At 47.5% G+C, this 26,834-nt stretch overlaps 1 protein-coding gene across 1 annotated transcript; it reads right to left on the reverse strand.

The window, feature by feature from the left end:
• Positions 1–12,946: 12,946 nt before the first annotated feature.
• LOC308553371 (alpha-defensin 1-like) lies at positions 12,947–17,798 on the reverse strand (the record flags this gene model as incomplete). Its single annotated transcript, XM_081129270.1, has 2 exons — positions 12,947–13,062; positions 17,579–17,798. 2 exons carry the CDS (start codon positions 17,796–17,798, stop codon positions 12,947–12,949), a joined length of 336 nt encoding a protein of 111 aa, XP_080985396.1.
• Positions 17,799–26,834: the final 9,036 nt, after the last annotated feature.

A 26,834-nucleotide genomic window follows, 5' to 3' on the forward strand; every position in this document is an offset into this window, starting at 1 on the left:
GGCGGGTGCGGCTGTTACCTACGCCGCCATCTTGTTTTTCCCGGGGTTTTATTTTTTTAATGTTCCATATAAAAATTTGGAATATTTGTCCTAGATCTTTGAAATATGTCATTGGTTTTTTAATAGAATTGCATTGAATCTATAGATTGCTTTGGGGAGTATGGACATTTTAATGATGCTAATTCTTGAAATCCATGAACATGGTGTATTCTTCCACTTGTTTGTATCTTCCTCAAATTTTTTCTTCAATGTCCTATAGTTTTTTGAGTACAGGTTTTTTACCACCTTGGTTAAATTTATTCCTAGATATTTTATTTTTTTGCAATACTACATGGGATTGTTTTCTTAGTTTCTCTTTCTGATAGTTCATTATTGGTGTATAAAAATGCCACCTATTTTTAAATAATAAAATGAGTTACTTTTACTGCTTCACATTTGCACTTATGGTATTGTTTTATATTTTTCTTCCTATTTTCGCTTGGAGGATGGGAGCAGTTGGACTTATGCTTCTGTATTTTGACTGTGAAGAGGACAGTTACTCAATGTGCACAGCAGAGCAGGAAGATGCAAGACACCGGTCCTTGAGGCCCAGTTGAGCCATATCATCCACCTCCCAGGCTGCTGTGTTGAGATTGTTGTGGCTTGGGAAAAACTCGCTCCTTACTTTCTATAGCCACTTTCTGCAACATCTGGGGTCCTGCCTGGTGTTGACTGAAAGCAGTGTGACACCTGGGCTGTGAGGTGTGGCATCTTTCCCATCTGATAGGTAAGAATTGCCATCCCAGTGGAGGCCTGCATTTATTCTCTCATGAGGCAGGGCCCCCACTTTTCCACGTCTAAGAAGTACCTGTACTTATTTTCTTTGAAATGATTTTCTTTTTTGGCATCTGTTTTGGGAAAGGGAATAGCTGGCCAATTTATTTCAATGGATTTTTAGGATTCAGTTTTAAAATCAGGAGATTAGCTCTTTGTCCCAAGTACTGCAAATCGTTTCCAGAGTTTGTCATTTCTCTTTTGGCTTTTTCTCTTGTTGACACAGACACTTTGTATATTTACGTGGTTTTTAAAACTTTTTGTAATTTCTGAGTTTTGTGTCTGACCCACTGAAGTTTGTAAAGCTCAGTCTTCCATGTGTTAGTGCTTCTCTGTCCTGGTGGGGGAAGCCAAGAGTCTCTTATGGACTGATGCAAAGGTTGAAAATAAAACTGTTTCATCTTCGCAGGGACATAATTCTCAAAATAGAAGTGGCCACAGGGCAAAGATGAAATCAAAGGTACTATCTGTACAACACAGTTTCAGGGTAGAATATAAGGTTGTGGCTGTAAAAATGTCTGTGGCAACCTGAAAAAGGAAAGGGAGGGTAGAGAGATTTCTTTCTCTAGAAATAAGGCTTCTGTTACACTCAGTTAATTTTCAGCAGCCTACCTTTCAGCTGAGGAGAGAAGGGCCTGTCACTGGCATTATTAAAAACAGATTATTTCTTTCTAGAATTTTTATTAAAGTTAGTAGGGATATGGATTTATTATAACTAGTAGAGTCAATCTCTTTAAAGAGAAAGAGAGTTGAGGCCAACTCCTTCATTGAACATTGGAATAAGCTACCTTTTGTGGTCCTAAGGGGGAACATTTATTTCACTGGTCGTTGTGCATGACCACCTGTACTGACCAGCTCTGGACTCCCCTTCCCTCTGGTCATTATTTGAGACCACCGGTGCTGGTCAGTATATTCTATTTTTGGTGTAGTTGTTACTTTTTCCTTGTTGGTGGCACACACAACCCTAGTTCACTCGATCTAGTAGATACATGTAGGAAAAATATATGTGTAACTAAAATGCCTGCTCATCATGAGAAAATATCCATACATATAAATGCCCACCATATCTTAAAATCAAAGAACAAATAACATAGTTTATTGGATCCGTGTTTCCTCAGGTTAACGACACCTCCTGGACACTCCATAAAAACTTCCCCCTTTGGAGTTTTGTTATGAATGGATTGAATGATGTAGGCTGAAATTGTCTTAATTAAGAATTATACCAATTTCTGCTGGTTTGTTGTTGCCTTGTGATGCTCAAGTTGTGCATCACTGAGATGTAAAGACGTGTTAACTTACTGTGGGCCATTCAGGACAGAATCCTCTACCCAAGTGAACCACACGCATGAGTCTTATGGAAAAGAAAAAAAAATCCAAACATGGAAAATAATGCTTGAAGTTTATTATGGAGGGAGAGAGAAGAAAAGGCACAGGTACAGAGACTAAAGGCTTTTACAAGTCTTCAGTGGAATCTCAAAGTTATTTAGGTCTCGGTCCACAAAGCTCATTTACAGCAAAGCCTGTGTCGACGGCCATCGATCTTACAGCTCCCAGAGTGGCGCTCAGACCACTTGCAGAAGAGGCTGCGTCGGCACGTGCAGGGTGTTAGTTTCCAAGGGGCTGCAGAGGGAAGATTCGGGTCAGACATAGTGAGGAAGGGACAGAGGAGAGGCACAGTGGCCTCATGGAAATCTTCTGAGACACTGTGTGTCTACTCACTGTAGATAGTACCTGCCAGGTGCAGGTGAAAGGATCCACGGGTTTGCCATAAATCACAAGAGAATTTACTGGCTCTGTGTGGTTCTTCAGGATCCTGAATTTTCTGATTCTAGCCTATGATGTACATGCTCATTTCCTGCCCCATGCTCCACAACACGCCTCTCTAACTCTGGACACCTACTTCTCACCACACCTCATCCTCACACCCAGTTTTGAGCCCCAACTCCACACTCATCTCACAGGCCTGTCTAATGGGTGGCAGACCCCAAGAGCACATTGGCTGTTGTCTCACATGATGCTTCTCGAGCCAGGCGCTCCTCTCCTGTGAAGGTGATGGCCACGTCCTGGTCCTGGTCCTCGGCCCAAAGTTCATCCTGGTCCTTGGCTTCAGGCTGGTCCAGGGAGGGAAGCTGGTCAGCTGTCTCTTGGAGGGTCACAGCCTGGGCCTGGAGGGCCAAGAGGAGAAGGGCAGTGAAGAGAGTGATGGTTCTCATGGCTGAGAGTCACCTGGAGGTCAGGTCAGGTGGAAGAGAGAAGTGAGTGGTGGGAAGGCACAGTCAGCCTGTGCTTATAGGACAGATGGGAGGAGCTAGAGACAGCACAGGGTGGGAAACTGTGCTTTTGGCTGGGATGGGGCCAAGGCCTTGGTTGCCTTCAAAGCCTCTTTGATGCTCCTGCTTCTGCCCTTTCATCAAAGCAGGAGTTTGTGTGTGTTGAGTGCCCCCACTTGTTTCAAGTTGATAATGATGATAAAGACCCTGGTATATTTCCTGTTTCCCATCTGCTTGGATATTTACCTTCTATTGCTCAAAATAAAGGAATAATGCTCTCATTCAGTATGTCAGGGACAAAGGCCTCTTCTTTCTGATGCTGGGCCCTGCTCATCTCTGGGTGCTCCCACCCTGGGACCAGACCTTCCCTATTGGAGTGGAAGGTCCATCCTGCATGTTCAGGGGCCTCACTCCCTGTGGGGGAGTTTGTCAGGTCCTGGATGGGTAGTTTCCTGCAGTGGAGGGGACAGTGACTTAGGCTTAGTCAAAGTGAGCACAGGGGGACACGAGGGAAAGATGTGGTCGGAGTAGAGCTGAAGGACAGATTTATCTCAGGTTGTCAGTGTGATATGTACACATCCCATAAATTGCTCACCAGTTACTTGTGTCTCTTTGGAGAAATAGCAAACACAATGAAGTTCTTGCAGCTTTCTTCTAAATTTCCTGATCTTTTAAAATAAAAAGAAATTCTTGCAGAAAGGATAAAATTCAAAAGGTAGAAGAGAGATGAGTATAAAATAACAGTCTTCCCTCACAGTGTCAGTCCTCCATTCTTTCTGTAGGAATTGTAACTGAACAAAAAAATGGAGGTTTGGTTGCTCATGACAACAAAAGCCAAAGTCCTGAGGCAGGTGCTAGTCCAAAGGAAAGAGGTTTATTCAGGTGCTGCCTGACCTGGGAGAATGGTGGACTCCCATCTCCAAGACCATGTCATCTTCCTGTTCACCCCCACAGTTCTTATAGGGATAAGGTGCTACTTTCTATTGAATTATCTTGGTAGCTTTAGGCTGCTGGAGTCTTGTCCATTCTTCTTTCTAGCTTTTGCTACACTCAGTGTAAGAACCACCTCCTGCCGCTATCTTGGCCAATGGGTGAGACACCCTGTGCTCTGTCTACAGTAACAACTCCCCCCTTTAAAACTCTAGACCCTTGTAATATTACAAGTGTAAATGGATGAAGATCTCACCTTCTGTGGTTTCTTCCTGCTGTCAAGGGGCATAGTCTTACCTATCCCTGGGTCCAGAGATTCTTGCTATCTACCAAAAGAAGAGTGGGGTCAAGAATTGAGGGAGGCCTTTCTGAGAGGGAGGAGGATTGCTGTCTTCGGAAGGTGCCATACGTGGTGTCTAGAGGATAGCACTGCTGAACAAGCAAAGCTGGTAGATTGCTTCATATTTCAAGAGACGGTGTTGCCGATGGGCTTCCAAAGTGAGACCTATTGTGCAGACTTGCAATCAAGTGTTTAGTGAGGGGTGTGCCTAGTAGTGCAGGGGGAATTGTAGTGAAATAAGAAACTGGATAGACTAAAGGATCCCCATGATCTAATCCTGAGTAAGGCTCTGGGAGGCAACACAACAGCAAGATATATTTGCAAAGGAAGCCACAACCTGGGAAATGGGGAATAAAATGAAAAGTAACATTGTCACTTAGCTTTGGGAGGCATTGCCGCTTTCTGAAAGAGGAATTTTAAAATTTCTTCAGGTGTGCAGGTCCAGCTTTCCCTTGCAGTAGCAGCAGCAGCAGCAGCAGCAGCAGCAGCAGCAGCAGCAGCAGCAGGGTCTGAGTCCTCTTGCCTGAGCCCACTTTATCCATGTGTGATGGATCCAAAACTTGATTCCCATGAGCTTCAGGGAAGAGTTCATTGTCAGCAGGATGTCACAGGGACCAGTCCATTGCTCAGCTAACTGCTGTTCAGCACCTTGAGTCTTCTAGGTCTTTAGTAAGACTCAGTCTCTGGCTGGAAAGGGTGTCAGATGAGTAGATGGACCTGCAGTGAGCAAACTTGGGTAAAATTGTTGATGTTTGCCCTAAATGTTGTGCATAGGGTTTGATTTTAGATTCATGCTATAATTCTAAAGGGGGTGCTCCTAAAACAGAAACTTGGAAGGGTCTCCCATTAACTATTTCAGAAGGGCTTAATTTAATCCCCCATTGGAGCCCTACCCTAATCCAGAGGAAGGCAATAGGGAGGGCCTGGTCCCATTTCAAATGTGTTTCCTGGCATATCTTCACTAAGGTCTTCTTTATTGTGTGGTTCCTTCACTTAGTCTTCCCAGGAGATTGGGGTCTCCAAGATGCATGTAGTTTCCATTAAGTCTGTAGTGCTTGTTCTACCCTCTGGGAGATTTCTGAAGTGAATGGCAGCTTTTGAGGCTTTATGACTGGCAAAATGGGAGTGTTATAGGGAGACTGGTATGGCTGAATTAATCCTGATTTTAAGAACTTCTGCAATATTGGTTGACTTCCTCTAAAGCTTCCTTTTTAAGGGGGTATTGCTTCATTTTTAAGGGGGTATTGCTTCTTTTGTGGGATCCATGCCCCTTCTTTAAGGTTAATTTTTACACCCTACCTGGGATTCTGTGGGCCCAAACAACTGGATTGACCTTTTTGTAAGTCTTAGTGGGACAGGTTCATCCCCAGGTCTTTCTGGGCAAGACAGGAGCACCTGGAGCTGGAGACCATGTTCCAGTGAGACTTCTAAAGGTAACTGCTGATTCTCAGGGAGAAAAGTTATTTGTGCATGCAATTTACAGAGTAAATCTCAACCCAACCATGGAATGAGGCAGACTGGCATGAAGAGAAAACTGTGTGTAGGTTTTTGATCCCCAAATTGGCATTCTAGAAGTTGAAGGAATGCCTGTTCTTATAATTGTCTGGTTTGTCCAGTGACCACCACCTTAGCTGAACTTTCCTTGGTTAGCTTTGTTTTCAGTGCTGAGTATGTAGCTCCCACATCTACAAGGAAGTCAATTAGCTTGTTCCCCACAGTCAGTTGTACTGCGGCTCCACTGGGGAATAGTAACAAGTAGGGAGGGTCTAGGGGTGCCCCTGGGCCTCCTCGTTTGTCATTAGATTCATCATTCTAACATTTCTCAGTGAGGGCTTCTATCCATTTTCTGTTTCTTTTTGATTTCCGGGCAGTCCTTTCTCCAATGGCTCTCCCCTCTGCAATAGGCGCATTGATTGGGCGCTTAGTGGGTCTTTCCCTTTTTTTTTTTTTTTTTTGGATTCCACCTCTCCTCCTGGATTCCCTGTACTGTTTCTAAAAAAACAGCAGCCTGCTTTAATTTCCTTGTTCCCCAGCATAGTAAAATTTAGTAAAGGCTATGTCTCCCAGCTAGTAGGGATTCATTCCCAATGCCCCATCTAAATGTCAGAGCTTTCTTCTGATATCTGGTGCACTTTGCCCAATAAAAGTCATGTTTACCAGCCTGGCCAGTGTGGCTCAGTTGGCTGGGCATCATTCTGTGCACCTAAAATTGTTGGTTCAATTCCTGGTCAGAGCACATACCCAGGTTGTGGGCTAGACCCTCAGTTAGGGTCTAGCTGATGGATGCTTCATTCTCACATTGATATTTCACTCTCTCTCTCTCCATCTCACTTCCTCTCTGTCTAAAAAATTATTAAAAAATTCACATTTACCATCCTGACATTTTTTGGTGCCCATGGGTCAGCATCAGTATGCTTTCAATAGGCCTGGTTGGTCCTTTCTGAAAATTGAGAAGGATCTTCATTTGGTCTCTGTTGAACGATCTGTATCATATTTGGGCTCTTTTGTTTAGGCATCCCCCTCTCTTGAGCCCTTCTTCTATGCACCGTTTGTAATGTTCGAGGAAGGCTAGGTCTCCACTATTTGGGTCCCAGTAGGGCTCTGCCAAGGGAATTGCTCCACTGGGTTGGGGGTCCCATTGGGATTCTCTGATGGAGGCGATGAGGTTCTTCATTAGCTTTGTCTATAACCTGCTGTTAGCAAGATGTTAGGAGAGCCTGCACATCTGCCCAGTTTGGATGGTTAGTGGCAAAAGTAGAGATGATAAGATCTGCCATTTTCTGAGGATCCTCCCTATATGAGGGGTTGGAATTCTTCCAATTCAGTAAATCTGAAGTGGAAGGCAGGGTATAGGCACAATAGTAGCCAGCAGGCTGGCCTTCCTGGTTTATTCCACCTGAAGGGTATCGCCTCAAACAGAACCATCCTGCTATGGAGAGGGGCGCACCCTGGCCAAACTGGGTGCCCTGCTGGGTCTTCAAGGGGAAGACTATTCCTATGGGCCCTATCTCAGGGGTATCTAGCATGGGGGTGGTGGCGGGGGAAATCCTCCTGTTGCTAATCCTGAATCCCCCGTTTTCAGGGCATTAAAAAGACTCATCTCATTTTCCCTTCCTCCTGTTTTTCTATCAGGAAAGAGTTTTGAAACCAATGCCCTTCTCTGCATCATTAGGCTGCTCCCGTTCTCTGCTGAACCCTGATTGTGTAAAGACACAAACTCCTGGACATAAGGGATTTTGTCCCATTTCCTTGATTGTTGGCCAAACGATTCCAAATGTATGATAGTGTAGTAATGTAAGGGACCATTTAGTGGCCATTTTTGCCCATAGTCTAAAGTATACATAGGCCAAGCAGCATTACAATAGGAAACCAATTCCTTCTTAGTCATTGGATCATAGTGTTCATGGACCCATCTGCTAAAATTAGGCCCAATGGCCCCCTTTCAGGAGTCTAAACAGAACAACCCCTGATGGCAGGAAAAGTACAAACCCAAAACCATAACGACACCTTCTGGACACTCCATAACAACTTTTCTCTTTTGAGTTTCCTTAAGGATGGATTGAATTGTGTAGGTTGAAATTGTATTAATTAAGAATTATGTCAATTTTTGCTCGTTTATTGTTGCTGTGTGGCATTCAAGTTGTGCATCACTGAGATACAAAGGCCAGTTAATTAATGTGGACCATTCAGGACAGAATTCTCTACGCAAGTGAGCCACACAAATGAATCTTATGGAAATGAAAAAGTATCCAAACAGTTATTTTAATGCTTGAAGTTTATTATGGAGAGAGAGAGAGAAGAAAAGGTTCAGGTACAGAGACTAAACACTTTCTAAGGACTTCAGAGAAATCTCAAAGTGCTTCGGGTCTCAGTCCACAAGCTCACTTACAGCAAAGCTTGTATGCACGGCCATTGAATGTACAGCTCCCAGCTGGATGCTCAGGAAAATTGCAGGAGCTTGTGCTTCGGCACTAACAGATTATTGCTCTCTGAAGGCCTACAGAGGGAAGAGGAGTGTGAGGCACAGTGTGGAAGGGACAGGGAAGAGAGGCACAGTGACCTCATGGAAATCTTCTAAGAGACAACCTGTCTACTCACCGTAGACCATACCTGCCAGGTTAGAGTGAAAGGATTCACGGGTTTGTCATAAATCACAAGAAATCTTACTGACTCTGTTGTCATGCAGGATCCTGAATTTTCTCTGGTCCTAGTCTATGATGGACATGCTTATTTTCTGCTCCTAACCCATAACTCTCCTCTCCACCTCGGGGTACCTACTCCTCACTGAACTTCATCAACACAGAGAATTTTGAACCCCAACTCCACATCTCTCTAACAAGCCCCCCTAATGGGCCACAGCCCCAAGAACACATTGGCTGGTGTCTCACCTGAAGCTGCTCAAGCGAGGCGTTCCTCTCCTGTGAAAGTGATGGTCCTCGGCCCCAGCCTGGTCCTGGTCTTCAGCCCAAAGCTGGTCCTGGTCTTTAGCTTCAGGCTGGTCCTGGGTAGGAACCTGGTCAGCTGTGTCTTGGAGGGTCCGAGCCTGGGCTTGGAGGGCCAAGAGGAAAAGGGTAGTGAGGAGGGTGAGGGTCCTCATGGCTGAGAATTACCTGGAGGTCAAGGTCAGGTGGAAGAGACAAGTGAGTGGTGGGAGGGCACAGTCAGTCTGTATGTATAGGTCAGATGGGAGGAGGTCAGAGACACACAGCATAGCTGTGCCTTTGGCTGGGTTGGGGCTAAGGCCTCAGTTGCCCTCTGGGCCTCTTTGATATCTTGTTCCTGCCCTTTCATCACAGCAAGAGTTTGTGTGTTGAGTGTCTCCACTTGCTTCAAGTTGATAATGATGATAAGGACCTTGGTATGTTTCTTGTTTCCCATCTGCTTGGATATTTACCTTCTATTGCTTAAAATAAAGGAATAATGCTCACATTCAGTAAGTCAGGGAACAGAGGCCTCTTCTTTCTGAGGCTAGGCCCTTCTCATCTCTGAGGACTCCCACCCTGGGACCATATCTTCTTCTGATGAAGTGGAAGGTCCATCCTGCAGGCTCAGGGCCTCACTCCCTGTGGGGTATCTTGTCAGGTCCTGCGTGGGTAGTTTCCTGCAGTGGAGGGGACAGTAACTTCGGCTCAGGTGGAGTGAGTGCAGGAGGACATGAGGGAAGGAGGTGGTCAGAGTAAAGCCAAAAGACAGATTTATTTCAGGATGTCAGTGTGATCTGTACATATCCCATAAAGTGCTCACAGGTTTCTCGTGTCTTTTGGAGAAATAGCAAACACAATGAAGTTTGTGCATCCCTCTAAACTTTCTGATATATTAAAAAAAAAAAAAAAAAAAAGATTCTTGCACAAAGGATACATTTCAGAAGGTAGAAGAGAGATGGGTGAAAAATAGCAGTCTCCCCTCCCAGCATCAGTCTTCCATCCTTTCCTGTGGGAATTGTAACTGACCACAAAGCCAAGGGTCAGTTGGCTGTGGAAACGAAAGCCAAACTTTGTGAGGCAGGTGATGGTGCAAAAGGAAAAATGTTTATTCAGGTGTTGCATAACCTGGGAGAATGGTGGATTCCCATCTCAAATATCACCTTTCCTTCCTGCTCAAGCCTGCCATTTTTAATATGGGTAGTGATGGGAGGGTGTTATTTTCCATCTCTTGCTAGCTTTTGGCATGCTGGGGTCCTCTCCATTCATCTTTCTAATTTTGGTGCACTGTGCTCAGTTCCTGTCCATTTATCTTTCTAGATTTCCATGCCATCAGGTCTTGTCCGTCTTTCTAGTTTTTGGCATGCTCAGTACAAGAACCTCCCCCTGCACCATTTTGGTCAATGGGGGAAACTCCTTGGTGCTCTGTCTATGGTAACAGAACCACCACGGTCCATATATTCTGTTTGCCTTACTCAGCCAAGGCATAACTTGAACACTGTTATATCAACATGTACAGAACTGCATCCCTATTTTTATAGCCTTATACTATCCTATTGTCATCATTTAACTATTTCTTATTGATCATTAAATACAATTTAGTTATCTCTAAATGTTTTTAGTTACAAGCATAACCACAATGATTTTCTTTTACGTACATCATCTTGCTTATTTTTCACTGTCTTTTTGATAAATTTATTGAAGCAGATTGTGGGGTCAAAGCACACATGTAATATATTTAACACACATTAATTTATTGTCCTCTACAAAGGCTGTCCCGACATCACTCAGCAAAATATATAAGTGCAACTGCTCCTTACACACAGTGGAATGTATTTTAAAAGCCCTATGGTCCCCCAATTTCAGGATCCTTTCTTCCTGTCTGGTATATGGACAGTGATGTGCTTTCTTAAAGAAACACCTGATGTCTCAGGCTATCTTGCAGCTCACAGTGGCAATAAATAGAGTTCTGGCCAATAATATGTACCCTCTTGGAAGGGTCCATTTAAAAATAATAAAAGGTATTACTGTTACTACTTCCCATTTGCACTATGGTACTGTTATATATTTTTCTCTCTATTTCAGCTTGGAGGACAGGAGTCGTTGGAACTGAGGCATGTATTTTGATCACAAAGGGGAGAATTACTCAGTGTGCACAGCAGAGCAGGAAGATGTAAGATGCCTGGCCCTGAGGATAAGGCTGAGCCATGTCATCCACCTCCCAGGTTGCCTGTGTTCAGATTGTTGTGACTTGAGAAATACGCACTCCTTACTTTCTACAGCCACTGGTGGCTGGGATCCTGGGGTCCTGGTGTTGGCTGAAAGCAGTGTGACCCCTGGCCTGTGAAGTGTGGCATCTTTACCACCTGATAGGTAAGAATTGCCATCCCATGGGGTCTTGGCTTTGTTTCTCTCATGAGGCAGGAGCCCCACGTTTTCATGTCTGAGAAGTACCTGTACTTATTTTCTTTGAAATGATTTTCTTTTTTGGCATCTGTTTTGGGAGAGAGAATAGCTGGCCAATTTATTTCTTTCTATTGATTTTTGGGAGAATGGAATAGGTGACTGATTCATTTTGGTAGATCTTTAGAATTCATTTTTAAATTCAAGAAACTAGCTCTTTGTCCCAAGAACTGCAAATCCTTTCCAAAGATTGTCATTCTTCTTTCTGCTTTTCATCTTGTCTATATAGATACATTGCATTTTTCTGTAGTTAAAATTTTGGGGGGAGGTAATTTCTGAGTTTTTTGTCTTTCCCATTAAAGTTTGTAAAGCTCAGTCTTCCACGTGTTAGTGCCTCTGTGTCCTGGAGGTGGAAGCTGAGCGGGGCCCATGGAGATTGATAGTAAAGGTTGAAAATAAGACTCTTTGTCATTCTCAGTCTTTTCAGGGTAAAAAAATGTTGAAATAGAAGTGGCCACAGGGCAAAAATCAAATAGAAACTACTATAAGTACAAAGTAGTTTACCTTAGAATACAAAGTTGTGGCTGTAAGAATATTTGTGGCAACCTTGAAAAAGGGAAAGGGAATATAGAGAGATTGTTCTCTTCTAGAAATAAGGTTTCTTTGAATCTCAGTGGCTCACAGCAGTCTAACAACCAGAGCAGATGTGGAGGGCCTGTCATGGGCATTGTCAAAAACATAGTATTTCTTACTAGAATTTTAATAAAATTATTACAAGCTTATTGTAAGTAGTAGACTCAATCTCTTTAAAGAGAGAGAGAGATTTGAGACCAACTCCTCTATTGGACATTGGACTAATCTACCTTTTAGTGTTCATAAGGGGACCATTTATTTCACTGGCCATTGGGCATGACCACCTCTACTGACCAGCTCTGAACTCCCCTTTGCTCTGGTCACTGTTTGAGACCACCAATGCTGGTCAGTATATTCTGTTTTTGGTGTAGGTCTTACTTTTCTCTGTTGGTAGCACACTGAGCCATGAGTTCACTCTGCCTTTTCCATACAGTGAGGAAAATTGTATATGTAACTGAAATGCCTGCTAATCATGAGAAAATATCCATACACATCAATGCTCTCCCACCTTTTAAAATTAGAGAACAAACAACACAGCCCATGGGACCTACCTGTCCTGGGGCCAACAGCACCTCCTAGACACTCTGGGACAACTTTTCCCTTTTCAGTTCCATTAAGAGTGGATTTAATTTCATAGATCAAAATTGTCTTAATTAGGAATTATGGCCCTGGCCCGGTAGCTCAGTTAGTTAGAGCATCATCTTGATACACCAAGTTTGTGGGTTCATTTCCCTGTCAGGGCACATACAAGAAGCAATCAATGATGCATTAATAAGTGGAAGAGCAAATCAATGTTTCTCTCTCTCTCTCTAACTCCATTTGTGGCTCTCTCTCTAAAAAATCAATTAAAAATTATGCTCATTTCTGCTGGTTCGGTGCCCTGTGATGCTTAAGTTGTGCATCATTGAGATGCAAAGGCCGGTTAACTTAACGAGGACCATTCAGGACAGAATTCTCTACACATATGATCCTCAGAAATGAGTCTTATGGAAATGAGGAAAACAAGCGCTAAACTGTAAGTTTTATGCTTTAAGTTTATTATGGAGAGAGAGAAAAAAAGGCACAGGTATAGAGACTAAATGCTTTCGTAAGTCTTCAGTGAAATCTCGTGGTTACTGGGTCTCAGCCCACAAAGCTCAGCGACAGCAAAGCTTGCGACGGCGGCCAAACAACCTGCAGGACCCAGAGTGTTTTTCAGGGAAATTGCAGAATTTGTGGAGTGTGCAATGACAGTAGGTTCCTGTCCCAGGCCCTGTGGAGGGAAAGGGAGGGTCAGGCACAGTGGGGAGGGGACAGGGAGGAGAGGCACAACCCGCCCATGGACATCTTCTGAGAGGTATTGTGTCTACTTACCATAGACAATAGCCGCCAGCTTAGAGTGAAAGGATTCATGGGTTTGTCATAAATCACAAGAAATCTTATGGCTCTGTGTGGTCTTACAAGATCCTGAATTTTCTCTGATCCTAGTCTATGATGTACATGCTTATGTACTACCCCTCACCCCACAACCGTCCTCTCTCTAACTTGGAGTACCCCTCTGCACCCCACCTCATCAACATGCTATTTTTTGAGCTTTGACTCCACCCCCTCTAAGAAGCTCCTTTACTGGCCACAGACCCCAAGAGCATGTTGGCTGGAGTCTCACCTGAAGCTGCTCGAGCCAGGCGCTCCTCTCCTGTGAAGGTGATGGCCACGTCCTGGTCCTCCGCCCCAGCCTCGTCCTGGTCCTTGGTCCAAAGCTCGTCCTGGTCCTCGGCTTCAGGCTGGTCCTGAGCAGGATCCTGGTCAGCTGTCCCTTGGAGGTTCTGAGCCTGGGCCTGGAGGGCCAAGAGGAGAAGGGCAGCGAGGAGGGCGAGGGTCCTCATGGCTGAGAGTCACCTGGAGCTCAGGTCAGGTGGAAGGGAGAAGTGAGTGGCGGGAGGGCACAGTCAGCCTGTTCTTATAGGTCAGATGGGAGTTGCTGGAGACACAGCACAGGGAGGGAGGCTGTGCCTTTGGCTGGGACGGGGCCAAGGCCTCAGTCGCCCTCAGAGCCTCTTTGATGCTCTTGTTCCTGCCCTTTTATCCCTGCATGGGTTTGTGTGCTGGGTATCCAAACTTGTTTCAAGTTGATGATGATGATAAGGACCCTGGTATGTTTTCTGTCTCCCATCTGCTTCGATATTTGCCTTCTAATGATCTAAATAAAGGAATAATGCTCTCATTGAGTAAGTCATGGAACAAAGTCCTCTTCTCTCTGTTGCTGGGCCCTGATCATCTCTGAGCCCCTGACCCTGGGACCAGACCTTCCCTGTTGGAGGGGAGGGTCCATCCTGAGGGTCAGGGCCTCACTCCCTATGGGGGAGCTTGTCAGGTCCTGCGCAGGTGGTTTCCTGCAGCGGAAGGGACCCTGACTTAGGCTCGGGAGGAGTGAGCAGAGGGGGGCACCAGGGAAGGACGTGATCAGAGTAGAGCTGAGGGAGATGTATTTCAGGACTTCACTGTGATCTGTACATGTCCCATAAACTGCTCACAGCTTACCTGTGTCTTTTAGGGAGAAACAGCAAACACAACCAAGCTCCTAAGCCCCCTCCTGAACTTTCTGATCTTTGAAAATGAAAAAAATATATCTCATGCACAATGGACAAAACCCAAAATGTAAAAGGGAGATGAGTGCAGAAACGAAAAGCACAGCCCCTCCCTGCTCCAGGCTCCATCCTCCCGCAGGAGCCACACATCTGCATTCGCCTCCTCAGCCCAGCTGTTCCTGGAGACAGTGATACCAGCACCACAGGCCGCTCCGCTGCTTCACAGCCAGGCTCTCCCGGTGGGTTATGGGTCTTCATTCAACTAGTCTCACTGATAAAACATTGTTACATTATTACAGTTTGCTTATTTATATATTTATTTTCTTCACCATGTTTTTATTGATTTTAGAGAGAGTGGAAAGGAGAGGGAGAGACAGAAACATCAATGAGATGGATGCCTGCCTCCTGGGCGCCCTCTGCTGGGGATGGAGCCTGAAACCTGGCTGGGAATCCAACTGGCGACCTCTGGGCCCTGGGGCCCCACTCAGCCAACTGAGCCACACAGGCCAGGGCACAGGCTGTTTACTCCGTAAGAGCACAAAGGCAGTGAACGCCTCTTTAGACACCTCACCTGGCTCCTCAGTGAGCGTATCTTTCAGATGCATTTCTAGAAATGAAATTGCCGAGTGAAAGACTGTGTCGTATAGGATTTACAGACATGGCTTCACTGTGCCTCCTGGAGGCTGTCAAAACATCGAAGGTCCGCTGCTCCCCAAGCACAGTGGAAGGTATTTAAAAGGCCCCGCAATCCCCCAATTTTGGGATCCTTTTTCCTGCCTGAGCCCTGGGCAGAGATGGGCTGTGTTAGAAAATCACTGGATGCCCCAGACACTCTGCCAGGCCAGAGTGGCCAATAAACAGAGTTCTGACCAATAAAATGTACCCCCTGGGAAGGGCCCATTTTTATTTTATTTATTTATTTATTTGTTTGTTTGTTTATTTATTATTTTAAAAAATATATCTTTATTGATTTCAGAGACAGGAAAGGAGAGGGAGAGAGAGAGATAGAAACATCAATGATAAGAGAGTCATTGATCCAGCCCACAACCTGGGCATGTGCCCTGACCGGGAATCGAACCCCGATCCCCTGATCCCAGGTCGACGCTCAACGGCTGAGCCACACCCGGCCGGGCAAGGGCCCATTTTTAAATAATAAGTGAATGCCTGTTACTGCTTCACATTTGCACTATGCTATTGTTTTATATTTTCCTCCCTGTTTCTGCGTGAAGGACAGGAGCAGCTGAATTGGGGCTGCTGTGTTTTTACTGAGAAGAGAACAGAGACTCAGTTTATATTTGTTGGCTGGTATAGTTTATTTATCAATTCAGGAGGCTAGATCTTTGTCCCAAGTACTGCAAACCATTTCCAGAGTTTGTCGTTTCCCTCTTTGCTTTTTCTCCTGTCTACACAGATACTTTGGGTCTGTATGTAGTTTCAATTTTTTTTTTTTTGGTAATTTCTGAGCTTTGTGTCTTTCCCACTGAAGTGTGAGAAGCCCAGTCTTCCACGTGTTAGTGCTTCTCTGTCCTGGAGGTGGAAGGTGCGAGGGGCCCGTGGAGATTGATAGGAAAGCTTGACAATGAGACTCTTTGTTGTTCTCAGTCTTTTCAGGGAAACATTTTTGAATGGAAGTGGCCAGAGGGCAAGCATGAAATGGAAGGTTCTATGTGTACCACATAGTTTCAGGGTAGAATACATGGTCGTGGCTGTAACAGTGTCTGTGGCAACGTGATAAAGGGAAGGGAGGGTAGAGATATTTTTTTCCCCCCCCGGAAATAAGGCCTCTGCGAATCTCAGTTGATTCTCAGCAGCCTACCTTTCAGCTCAGGAGTGAAGGGCCTGTCATTGGCATTATTAAAATCAGATTAATGTTTGCTAGAACTTTATTAAAATTAGCCGGGATTTATTGGAAGTAGTAGACTCAATCTGTTTAAAGAGAGAGAGGGTGTTGAGGCCAACTCCTTCATTGGACATTGGACTAATCTACATTTCAGTGTTCATAAGAGGACCATTTATTTCACTGGCCATTGGTCATGACCACCTGTACTGACCAGCTCTGGACTCCCCTTTCCTCTGGTCATTATTTGAGACCACCGATGCTGGTCAGTATATTCTGTTTCTGGTGTAGGTCTTACTTTTCTCTGTTGGTGGCACACTGAACCACGAGTTCACTCTGCCTTTTCCAAACAGCGAGGAAAATTCTATATGTCACTAAAATGCCTGCTATTCATGAGAAATTATCCATACGCATCCATGTTCTCCCACTTCCTCTAATTAAAGAACAAACAACGCAGCCCATGGGACCCACCTGTCCTGGGGCCCACAACACCCCCTGGACACTCTCTGACAACTTTTCTCTTCAGTTTCCTTATGAATGGATTGACTTGTGAGGTTGGAATGGTCTTAATTAAGAATTATGCTCATTTTTGCTGGTTTGTTGTTGCCCTGTGATGCTCAAGTTGTGCATCACTGGGATGCAAATGCTGTTTAATTACTGGGACCATTCAGGGCAGAATTCTCCACACAAGGGAACCACACACATGAGCCTTACAGAAAAGAAAAAGGCAGACAGCGAGTTTAATGCTGGACGTTTACTAGGGAGGGAGAGAGGAGGAAAGGTTCGGGTACAGAGGCCACACGCTATTCCAGGTGTCCGTGGGATCGCGTGGTGCTAAGGGTCTCGGTCCACAGCTCACTTACAGCAAAGCCTGCGTGGACGGCCAAAGACCCTACAGGTCCCAGTGATGTACCTGTACGCCCTGCAAAAGGCGTTGCGTCGACACCTGCAAGTTTTTATTTTTGCAGGTTCTGTGGAAGGAAGAGGTGGGGTAGGCACAGTGGGGGTGGAACAGGGAGGAGACTCGCAGCCGACCTCACGGGGACCTTCTGAGAGACGACGCGTCTGCTCACGGAACACAGCACCTGCCCGGTTAGGGTGGAAGGATTCACGGGTTTGTCATAAATGAGGAGAAACCTTACTGGCTCTGTGTGGTCCTGCAGGTTCCTGAATTTTCTGATTCTAGTCAATGATGTACATGCTCATTTCCTGCCCTCCACCCACAACCTTCCTCTCCACCTCTGGGCACCTACCCGTCATCCCAAGTCTTCCACAAACAGAATATTGAGCCCTAACTCCATGCCTGTCTTACAAACCCCTCAAATCAACTGTAGACCCCAAGAGCATGTTGGCTGGTGTCTCACCTGGAGCTGCTTGAGCCAGGCGCTCCTCTCCTGTGAAGGTGATGGCCACGTCCTGGTCCTCTGCCCCAGCTTCGTCCTGGTCCATGGTCCACAGCTCGTCCTGGTCCTTGGCTTCAGGCTGGTCCTGGGCAGGAACCTGGTCAGCTGTGTCTTGGAGGGTCCAAGCCTGGGCCTGGAGGGCCAAGAGGAGAAGGGCAGCGAGGAGGGCGAGGGTCCTCATGGCTGAGAGTCACCTGGAGCTCAGGTCAGGTGGAAGGGAGAAGTGAGTGATAGGAGAGCACAGTCAGCCTGTACTTATAGGTCAGATGGGAGGAGCTGGAGACACAGCACAGGGAGGGAGGCTGTGCCTTTGGCTGGGATGGGGCCAAGGCCTCTTTGATGTTCTTGTTCCTGTCCTTTTACCCCTGCATGGGTTTGTGTGCTGAGTGTCCCCACCTGTTTCACTTTGATGATGATGATAAAGACCCTAGTATGTTCTCTGTCTCCCATCTGCTTCGATATTTGCCTTCTGATGTTCAAAGCAGACAAGGACCTGTGTTCTCATTGAGTAAGTCAGAGGCCTTTACTTTCTGATGCTGGGCCCTGATCATCTCTGAGCCCCTGACCCTGGGACCAGACCTTCCCTGTTGGAGGGGAGGGTCCATCCTGAGGGTCAGGGCCTCACTCCCTATGGGGGAGCTTGTCAGGTCCTGCGCAGGTGGTTTCCTGCAGCGGAAGGGACCCTGACTTAGGCTCGGGAGGAGTGAGCAGAGGGGGGCACCAGGGAAGGACGTGATCAGAGTAGAGCTGAGGGAGATGTATTTCAGGACTTCACTGTGATCTGTACATGTCCCATAAACTGCTCACAGCTTACCTGTGTCTTTTAGGGAGAAACAGCAAACACAACCAAGCTCCTAAGCCCCCTCCTGAACTTTCTGATCTTTGAAAATGAAAAAAATATATCTCATGCACAATGGACAAAACCCAAAATGTAAAAGGGAGATGAGTGCAGAAACGAAAAGCACAGCCCCTCCCTGCTCCAGGCTCCATCCTCCCGCAGGAGCCACACATCTGCATTCGCCTCCTCAGCCCAGCTGTTCCTGGAGACAGTGATACCAGCACCACAGGCCGCTCCGCTGCTTCACAGCCAGGCTCTCCCGGTGGGTTATGGGTCTTCATTCAACTAGTCTCACTGATAAAACATTGTTACATTATTACAGTTTGCTTATTTATATATTTATTTTCTTCACCATGTTTTTATTGATTTTAGAGAGAGTGGAAAGGAGAGGGAGAGACAGAAACATCAATGAGATGGATGCCTGCCTCCTGGGCGCCCTCTGCTGGGGATGGAGCCTGAAACCTGGCTGGGAATCCAACTGGCGACCTCTGGGCCCTGGGGCCCCACTCAGCCAACTGAGCCACACAGGCCAGGGCACAGGCTGTTTACTCCGTAAGAGCACAAAGGCAGTGAACGCCTCTTTAGACACCTCACCTGGCTCCTCAGTGAGCGTATCTTTCAGATGCATTTCTAGAAATGAAATTGCCGAGTGAAAGACTGTGTCGTATAGGATTTACAGACATGGCTTCACTGTGCCTCCTGGAGGCTGTCAAAACATCGAAGGTCCGCTGCTCCCCAAGCACAGTGGAAGGTATTTAAAAGGCCCCGCAATCCCCCAATTTTGGGATCCTTTTTCCTGCCTGGGCCCTGGGCAGAGATGGGCTGTGTTAGAAAATCACTGGATGCCTCAGACTCTCTGCCAGGCCAGAGTGGCCAGTAAACAGAGTTCTGACCAATAAAATGTACCCCCTGGGAAGGGCCCATTTTTATTTTTATTTTTTTTATTTTTTAAAAAATATATCTTTATTGATTTCAGAGAGAGAAAAGGAGAGGGAGAGGGAGAGAGAGAGATAGAAACATCAATGATAAGAGAGTCATTGATGGAGCCCACAACCTGGGCATGTGCCCTGACCGGGAATCGAACCCCGATCCCCTGATCCCAGGTCGACGCTCAACGGCTGAGCCACACCCGGCCGGGCAAGGGCCCATTTTTAAATAATGAAGTGAATGCCTGTTACTGCTTCACATTTGCACTATGCTATTGTTTTATATTTTCCTCCTTGTTTCTGCGTGGAGGACAGGAGCAGCTGAATTGGGGCTGCTGTGTTTTTACTGAGAAGAGAACAGAGACTCAGTTTATATTTGTTGGCTGGTATAGTTTATTTATCAATTCAGGAGGCTAGATCTTTGTCCCAAGTACTGCAAACCATTTCCAGAGTTTGTCGTTTCCCTCTTTGCTTTTTCTCCTGTCTACACAGATACTTTGGGTCTGTATGTAGTTTCAATTTTTTTTTTTTGGTAATTTCTGAGCTTTGTGTCTTTCCCACTGAAGTGTGAGAAGCCCAGTCTTCCACGTGTTAGTGCTTCTCTGTCCTGGAGGTGGAAGGTGCGAGGGGCCCGTGGAGATTGATAGGAAAGCTTGACAATGAGACTCTTTGTTGTTCTCAGTCTTTTCAGGGAAACATTTTTGAATGGAAGTGGCCAGAGGGTAAGCATGAAATGGAAGGTTCTATGTGTACCACATAGTTTCAGGGTAGAATACAAGGTCGTGGCTGTAACAGTGTCTGTGGCAACTTGATAAAGGGAAGGGAGGGTAGAGATATTTTTTTTTCTTTCTGGAAATCAGGCCTCTGTGAATCTCAGTTGATTCTCAGCAGCCTACCTTTCAGCTCAGGAGCGAAGGGCCTGTCATTGGCATTATTAAAATCAGATTAATGTTTGCTAGAACTTTATTAAAATTAGCCGGGATTTATTGGAAGTAGTAGACTCAATCTGTCTAAAGAGAGAGAGGGTGTTGAGGCCAACTCCTTCATTGGACATTGGACTCATCTACCTTTCAGTGTTCATAAGGGGACCATTTATTTCACTGGCCATTGGTCATGACCACCTGTACTGACCAGCTCTGGACTCCCCTTTCCTCTGGTCATTATTTGAGACCACCGATGCTGGTCAGTATATTCTGTTTCTGGTGTAGGTCTTACTTTTCTCTGTTGGTGGCACACTGAACCACGAGTTCACTCTGCCTTTTCCAAACAGCGAGGAAAATTCTATATGTCACTAAAATGCCTGCTATTCATGAGAAATTATCCATACGCATCCATGTTCTCCCACTTCCTCTAATTAAAGAACAAACAACGCAGCCCATGGGACCCACCTGTCCTGGGGCCAACAACACCCCCTGGACACTCTCTGACAACTTTCCTCTGCAGTTTCCTTATGAATGGATTGACTTGTGAGGTTGGAATGGTCTTAATTAAGAATTATGCTCATTTTTGCTGGTTTGTTGTTGCCCTGTGATGCTCAAGTTGTGCATCACTGGGATGCAAATGCTGTTTAATTACTGGGACCATTCAGGACAGAATTCTCCACACAAGGGAACCACACACATGAGCCTTACAGAAAAGAAAAAGGCAGACAGCGAGTTTAATGCTCGACGTTTACTAGGGAGGGAGAGAGGAGGAAAGGTTCGGGTACAGAGGCCACACGCTATTCCAGGTGTCCGTGGGATCGCGTGGTGCTAAGGGTCTCGGTCCACAGCTCACTTACAGCAAAACCTGCGTGGACGGCCAGGGACCCTACAGGTCCCAGTTTTAAACTTGTACACCCTGCAAAGGGCGGTGCGTCGACACCTGCAAGTTTTTCTTTTTTCACGTTCTGTGGAAGGAAGAGGTGGGGTAGGCACAGTGGGGGTGGAACAGGGAGGAGACTCGCAGCCGGCCTCAGGGGGACCTTCTGAGAGACGACGCGTCTGCTCACGGAACACAGCACCTGCCCGGTTAGGGTGGAAGGATTCACGGGCTTGTCATAAATGAGGAGAAACCTTACTGGCTCTGTGTGGTCCTGCAGGTTCCTGAATTTCCCTGACCCTAGTCAATGATGTACATGCTCATTCCTTCCCCCTGCCCCACAACCTTCCTCTCCACCTGGGGGCACCTACTCCTCTCCCCACGTCATCAACACAGAGAGTTTTGAGCCCCAACTCCACATCCCTCTTACAAGCCCCTCTAATTGGCCCCAGCCCCCAAGAACATGCTGGCTGGTGTCTCACCTGGAGCTGCTTGAGCCAGGCGCTCCTCTCCTGTGAAGGTGATGGCCACGTCCTGGTCCTCGGCCCCAGCCTCGTCCTGGTCTTCGGCCCAAAGCTTGTCCTGGTCCTTGGCTTCAGGCTGGTCCTGAGCAGGATCCTGGTCAGCTGTCCCTTGGAGGTTCTGAGCCTGGGCCTGGAGGGCCAAGAGGAGAAGGGCAGCGAGGAGGGCGAGGGTCCTCATGGCTGAGAGTCACCTGGAGGTCAGGTCAGGTGGAAGGGAGAAGTGAGTGGCAGGAGGGCACAGTCAGCCTGTTCTTATAGGTCAGACGGAGGGAGTTAGAGACACACAGCACAGGGAAGGAAGCTGTGCCTTTGGCTGGGATGGGGCCAAGGCCTCAGTCACCGTCAGAGCCTCTTTGATGCTTCCGTCCTGCCCTTTCATCACAGCAGAAGTTTGTGTGCTGAGCGTCCCTACTTGGTTCAAGTTGATAATGATGATAAGGACCCTGACATTTTTTCTGTTTCCCATCTGCTTGGATATTTACCTGCTATTGCTCTAAATAAAGGGATAGTAAGTCAGGGAACAGTGGCCTCTTCTTTCTGACGCTGGGCCCTGCTCATCTTGTCTGCACAGATGCTTTGCCTTTTTATGTAGTTTGAAAATAAATCTGTCCCTTGGCTTTACTCTGATCACCTCCTTCCCTCGTGTCTCCTTGTGCTCACTCCACCTGAGCCTGAGTCACTGTCCCCTCCACTGCAGGAGCCTACCCACCTAGGACCTGCTAAGCTCCCCAAAGGGCGTGAGGCCCTCAACCTGCTGGATGGACCCTCCACTCTTAAGAGCTGGACCTTATACCCCAATGACCTATTTCTACAGCCCCATTTTGCACCATGGGCTGCCCCTTCCTCCTGGTTCTAGAGCACACAGGAGAAGGCTGGCAAACCCGTAGCTGGGGGTAGCCCCAAGAAAACGTGACTTTAGGACCCTGACATCTTGTCTGAGTGACAAAGCTGTGAGCAATTGGAAGAGCCTGTCAAATATCTATGATGTGGACATGAATCAGGAGCATGGTGGCCGTGGGCACAGAGAACACCACGGGGCACTGTGGTAGCGTAAAATGTCCCATCACTGGCCTCCACTCCCATGCAAATCGCAGCCCAGCCTCCATCACCACCGCTGTGGATATAATGAATGTTTTTAAGCACCTCTGTTTCCCAGCACCTCTCCATGGGCTTACCTGCTTTAGTCTTTCCATCTGCCTGGTGAAGTTGGTGCCATCAGGTATTTTACAAATGAAGACAGTGAAGCACAGGGTGGTTGAGTGGCTTGTGTACAGCCAGGTAGCAGGTTAGAGGCAGCCTTGGGGTGCAGAGCCCACAGTCCTCACCCCCAGGCTCCGGGCCTTCGTGAGTTCACCTCCTGTCCTCACAGAGCTGCAAGGAACCTTCTAGACACACCTTTCCGTGGATATGTTTTCATTACGAGGGGAAGTACTTACGAGTGACTTGCCCAATAATGAGGCTCCCAGAGTTCGGATTAAGAATTAGACGAGAAATTAGAAAATTGAAGATAAATATGTGAAATTAGGGAATACTGCAAAATTTCCCTTTGTGAGCACTTTCTAATCATATTTCCAAATGATATTTGCAGTTTCCAACCCAAGCTAGGCTTTTTTCTTTATTTTTTTGTATGGAGGGGGAGAGACAGAGAGAGAAACATCAATGTGAGAAGGCCAGGGGATGGAGCCTGCTACCAAGGTGTGTGCCCTTGACCAGAATCAAACTCGAGACCCTTCAGCCCGAGGGCTTACCCTCAACCACTGAGCCACACCGGCCAGGGCCCAACATAAGCATTTTTTAACCCACTTGTTTCCAACCCACTCTCATTGCATCCCCTCCATGTCCTGTCCAAGGAGTGGAAGATACTAAGGCCCTTCACCTCTTCTCAGCAGCACAACCTGCCCCCTCTCCACCGCGCCCCCAAATTTGCTGCTTGGCCAGTGAGCAAAGCACAGTCCGGTTATAATGTCGAGCTTTGTCTATGCCCGTCCCCCCAGACACATTTTATTTCTTTTTGTTCCTAGACGTTTACACTATTTCCTCTTGATTTACTGCCTCCTGCACAAGATCTCACATTTTCCACCTGTTTACCATCGTAGCCCCAACAAAGTCCCACCGTTTAGTAAAAAGGCATCTTCCCACTTTCTTCCTCTCCTTGCCTCCAGTTCTCACGGTCTCGGTCTTCCCTGGCGACAGGAAGAGTCCCTGGCCTGGGCGCTCTCTAAGGCGGCACCAGGTTTTCTGACACACATCCGTGCACCTGCTGAGCTCTGGGGGGGCCAGTCACTTCCCTGTCACCTTCTGGAGGGGCAGGACTGTGCTAAGCGCTCCAGCGTCTCTGTAGCTCCTGTCCCTCAAGGCTTCTGCTTGTCAGCCAAGCCTGTTCTCCAATGCCGCTGGGGCACCTGTCGCTGTCCCTGGGTGGCTGCCGGGAGCATGCCTCTCGTTTGGGAATCGCCCACTCACTGGTTTTCCCGGTCCACTAGCTGCAGTGTGAGCACAACACGGTCAGGCCATTAGCTTCGCCTCCAGGAACAACACCTGAGAATGAAGAACCGGCTGGGTGGACGGCTGCTGCCTACAGGAGGGCGAGGAGGTAAGTGCTGGGCAGTGTGCAGACTGGGGACGGTGCGGGACTGGCCGGAGGTCAAGACCAGCTGCTCTGAGCCCCTCTATTCTTCGGGAGATCATCCCATTAAACCGAGGCCGGCATCTCATTCTCACCCAGCTTTCACTCGTCTGTCGCTTGGCACAGGCCCCCTCTCAGCAGCACCCAGAACCACAGACCTCGGGACCGAGGAGGAGACTCTAAGATGTCACCTAACCCAGTCCCGTCATTCCACAGATGAGGGATCTGAGGCCCAGACGGTCAGCGTGACTTGTAAGCAGGGGCAGAGCCAGAACCGAGGAACCCAGAATCTTGGTGCACTCTTTACTCTTTCTGTGTAATATTCTCAAGCTCCCTGAGCTATTTCTGTGGCGGAGTCCAGGCTGCGTGAGCGACGTTGCAGGGTGGCTGTGAGTGTAGGTGCGGGTTCGGGGCCTGCTTGACCGCTGTGTGGCCCTGTTGCCTCGTGCATACAACAGAGTCCTTCTTAGAACCTGCCTTTTTTTTTTTTTTTTTTTTTTTGGTTAGTCCTCAGCAGAGAATATTTTTTTCCATTGATTTTTAGACAGAGTGGAAGGGAGGCGGGGGGAGAGAAGAGAAACATCCATGTGAGAGAGACACGTCAACCGGATGCTTCTCAAACGTGCCCCAAATGGGGCAGGGAGCGACCCCGCAACCCAGGCATGTGCCCTTGACCGGGAATTGAACCCATGACCCTCAGTTCATAGGCTGACGCTCTAACCACCTAGCCACACCGGCCAGGGCAGAACCTGCCTCTTAAGACCGTTTTGAGGATGAAATGACCACCCAGGGCGCCTGGCACTACGCTGCGCCTGTGGGGAGGGCTCAGTGACACCCTTGGGCACTTTGAGGCTGGCGCTCGGGTTCACAGCTGTGCTGCAGACCACACGCCACGTGCCCACATACGCCAGATGATATATTCCACTAGAGCTGACCCAAAGTAAAATATCCAGAGCCTGCAAGGGGGCTTCATTGGGTTCTCACTTGAGGAAGACCAGAGGAAGACTGGGGTGTGCTCAGAAGTGGACCAGCACCCCCGAGGGACTCAGGTTCCCGTGTGAGGAGCAGCTCTGGGGCTCTCGGGGCCTGGCGAGCACTGTTGGGGGCTCCAGAATCGCAGGTTTCTGTCGTTTTGTGAAAGGTGTTTCCTGTTTTAGGTTAAAGTTTTTCTCTGTCTGGCTCATGCCGAAGAGCTCAGCCTAAACCAGCCAGGCTGGGGGTTCAAGACCTTGTCATCTCGTAGGTGACAAATAGGTCAGCAGGGACCAGCACATCCAACCGTTCGTGACGGCTGGGGGATGGCTCTGTCTTTCCACTCAGAGAAAGAGGTTCATTCTGTACCTGTGGCCTATCTAGAGGTGGTGCTGGTCAGGCCTCCTTGGCCAGAGAGTGGGCGAGAAAGGAGCAGCCTACACGGTTCCCTCATCAGGGAGAAGGGACACTTAACACGGGGCCACCTGGCCACCTGCGTGGGGACGGCTGGCCTTCTGGGTGTGTCCTCGCAAGGGAGCAGGTGCAGGGCCCTTTATTGCCCCAAAAAGTGAGGCGGATTTTTATGAGTTTCACAGTCTCTCTCCCTCTGTCTCTCTTCCTGCTTCCTTCCCTCCCTTCACTACTATTTTCTTTCCTTAAATATATCGACCATCCTTACATTTGACAACTTCTCTCACCTTCCCTCCATCTTCCAGGGCTTTCTCTTAGGGCTTGTGAACAGTGGTGGCCCGAATTCCTAGACCCAGAGTGGACTCTCTCCGGTTCTACCTTGTCAATCAGAAATCTTGACTTGAACTCACTCGGCTCCATTCTGGGTCCTAAAAGAGTGGAGGACTCCGTCCAGGGGTCACAGAAGCACAGGGTTTTGTGTTGTCATTAAAGTTCTCAGGTCCTTCGCTGGACGCAGATTTGTCTCCGAGCCCCAGAGGCATCGGGGCCGAGACTAGAGCCTGTGCTTAACGCATGAGCTGAAGGCCTCGTCGCGTCCCGGGAGACGAATGGAGGCTTCTGTGGAAGGAACCACATGAGCGAGAAACTGCTGAAGCTTTTTTTTTTTTAACTTTCTTTTTAAAAACTGTTTTTGAAAAAATCTTGTTTGGTTCTTTTGGATCTTGAGGAAGTGGATCTTGGACATGAGACGCGAGGAGTAAGCGAGACAGGAAAGAAGCAGCTGGGTCAGCGCGGGGATACGAGAGGATTTTTATCGCGGTGAGTTCGCGGTCAGGGCCCCTCCGCAGCTGGCCCGGGTCGCCGCGTCGCCCCTTCTGGTTTCCGTTCCTGCTTCCTCAGGGCGCGGGGGTCGGGCCCTGGCCTCCGAAGGCCGGTAGCTATTCGTCAGTGCAATTCCAGGCTCACACCGCACCGCGAGCAAGGAGCCTAAGTCGTGATCACAGATTTGTGATTTTATGATTGAAAAACCATTGAGAAGCAACCACAAAAAATAAAAAATAAGAGATGAACCCACGAGCGAGGTCAAAGTTATACGAGATCTTTCTCTGTGCAAGCAGTA

Source organism: Miniopterus schreibersii, assembly GCF_964146895.1.
Source record: "Miniopterus schreibersii genome assembly, chromosome: 2".
Taxonomy (NCBI): Eukaryota; Metazoa; Chordata; class Mammalia; order Chiroptera; family Miniopteridae; genus Miniopterus; species Miniopterus schreibersii.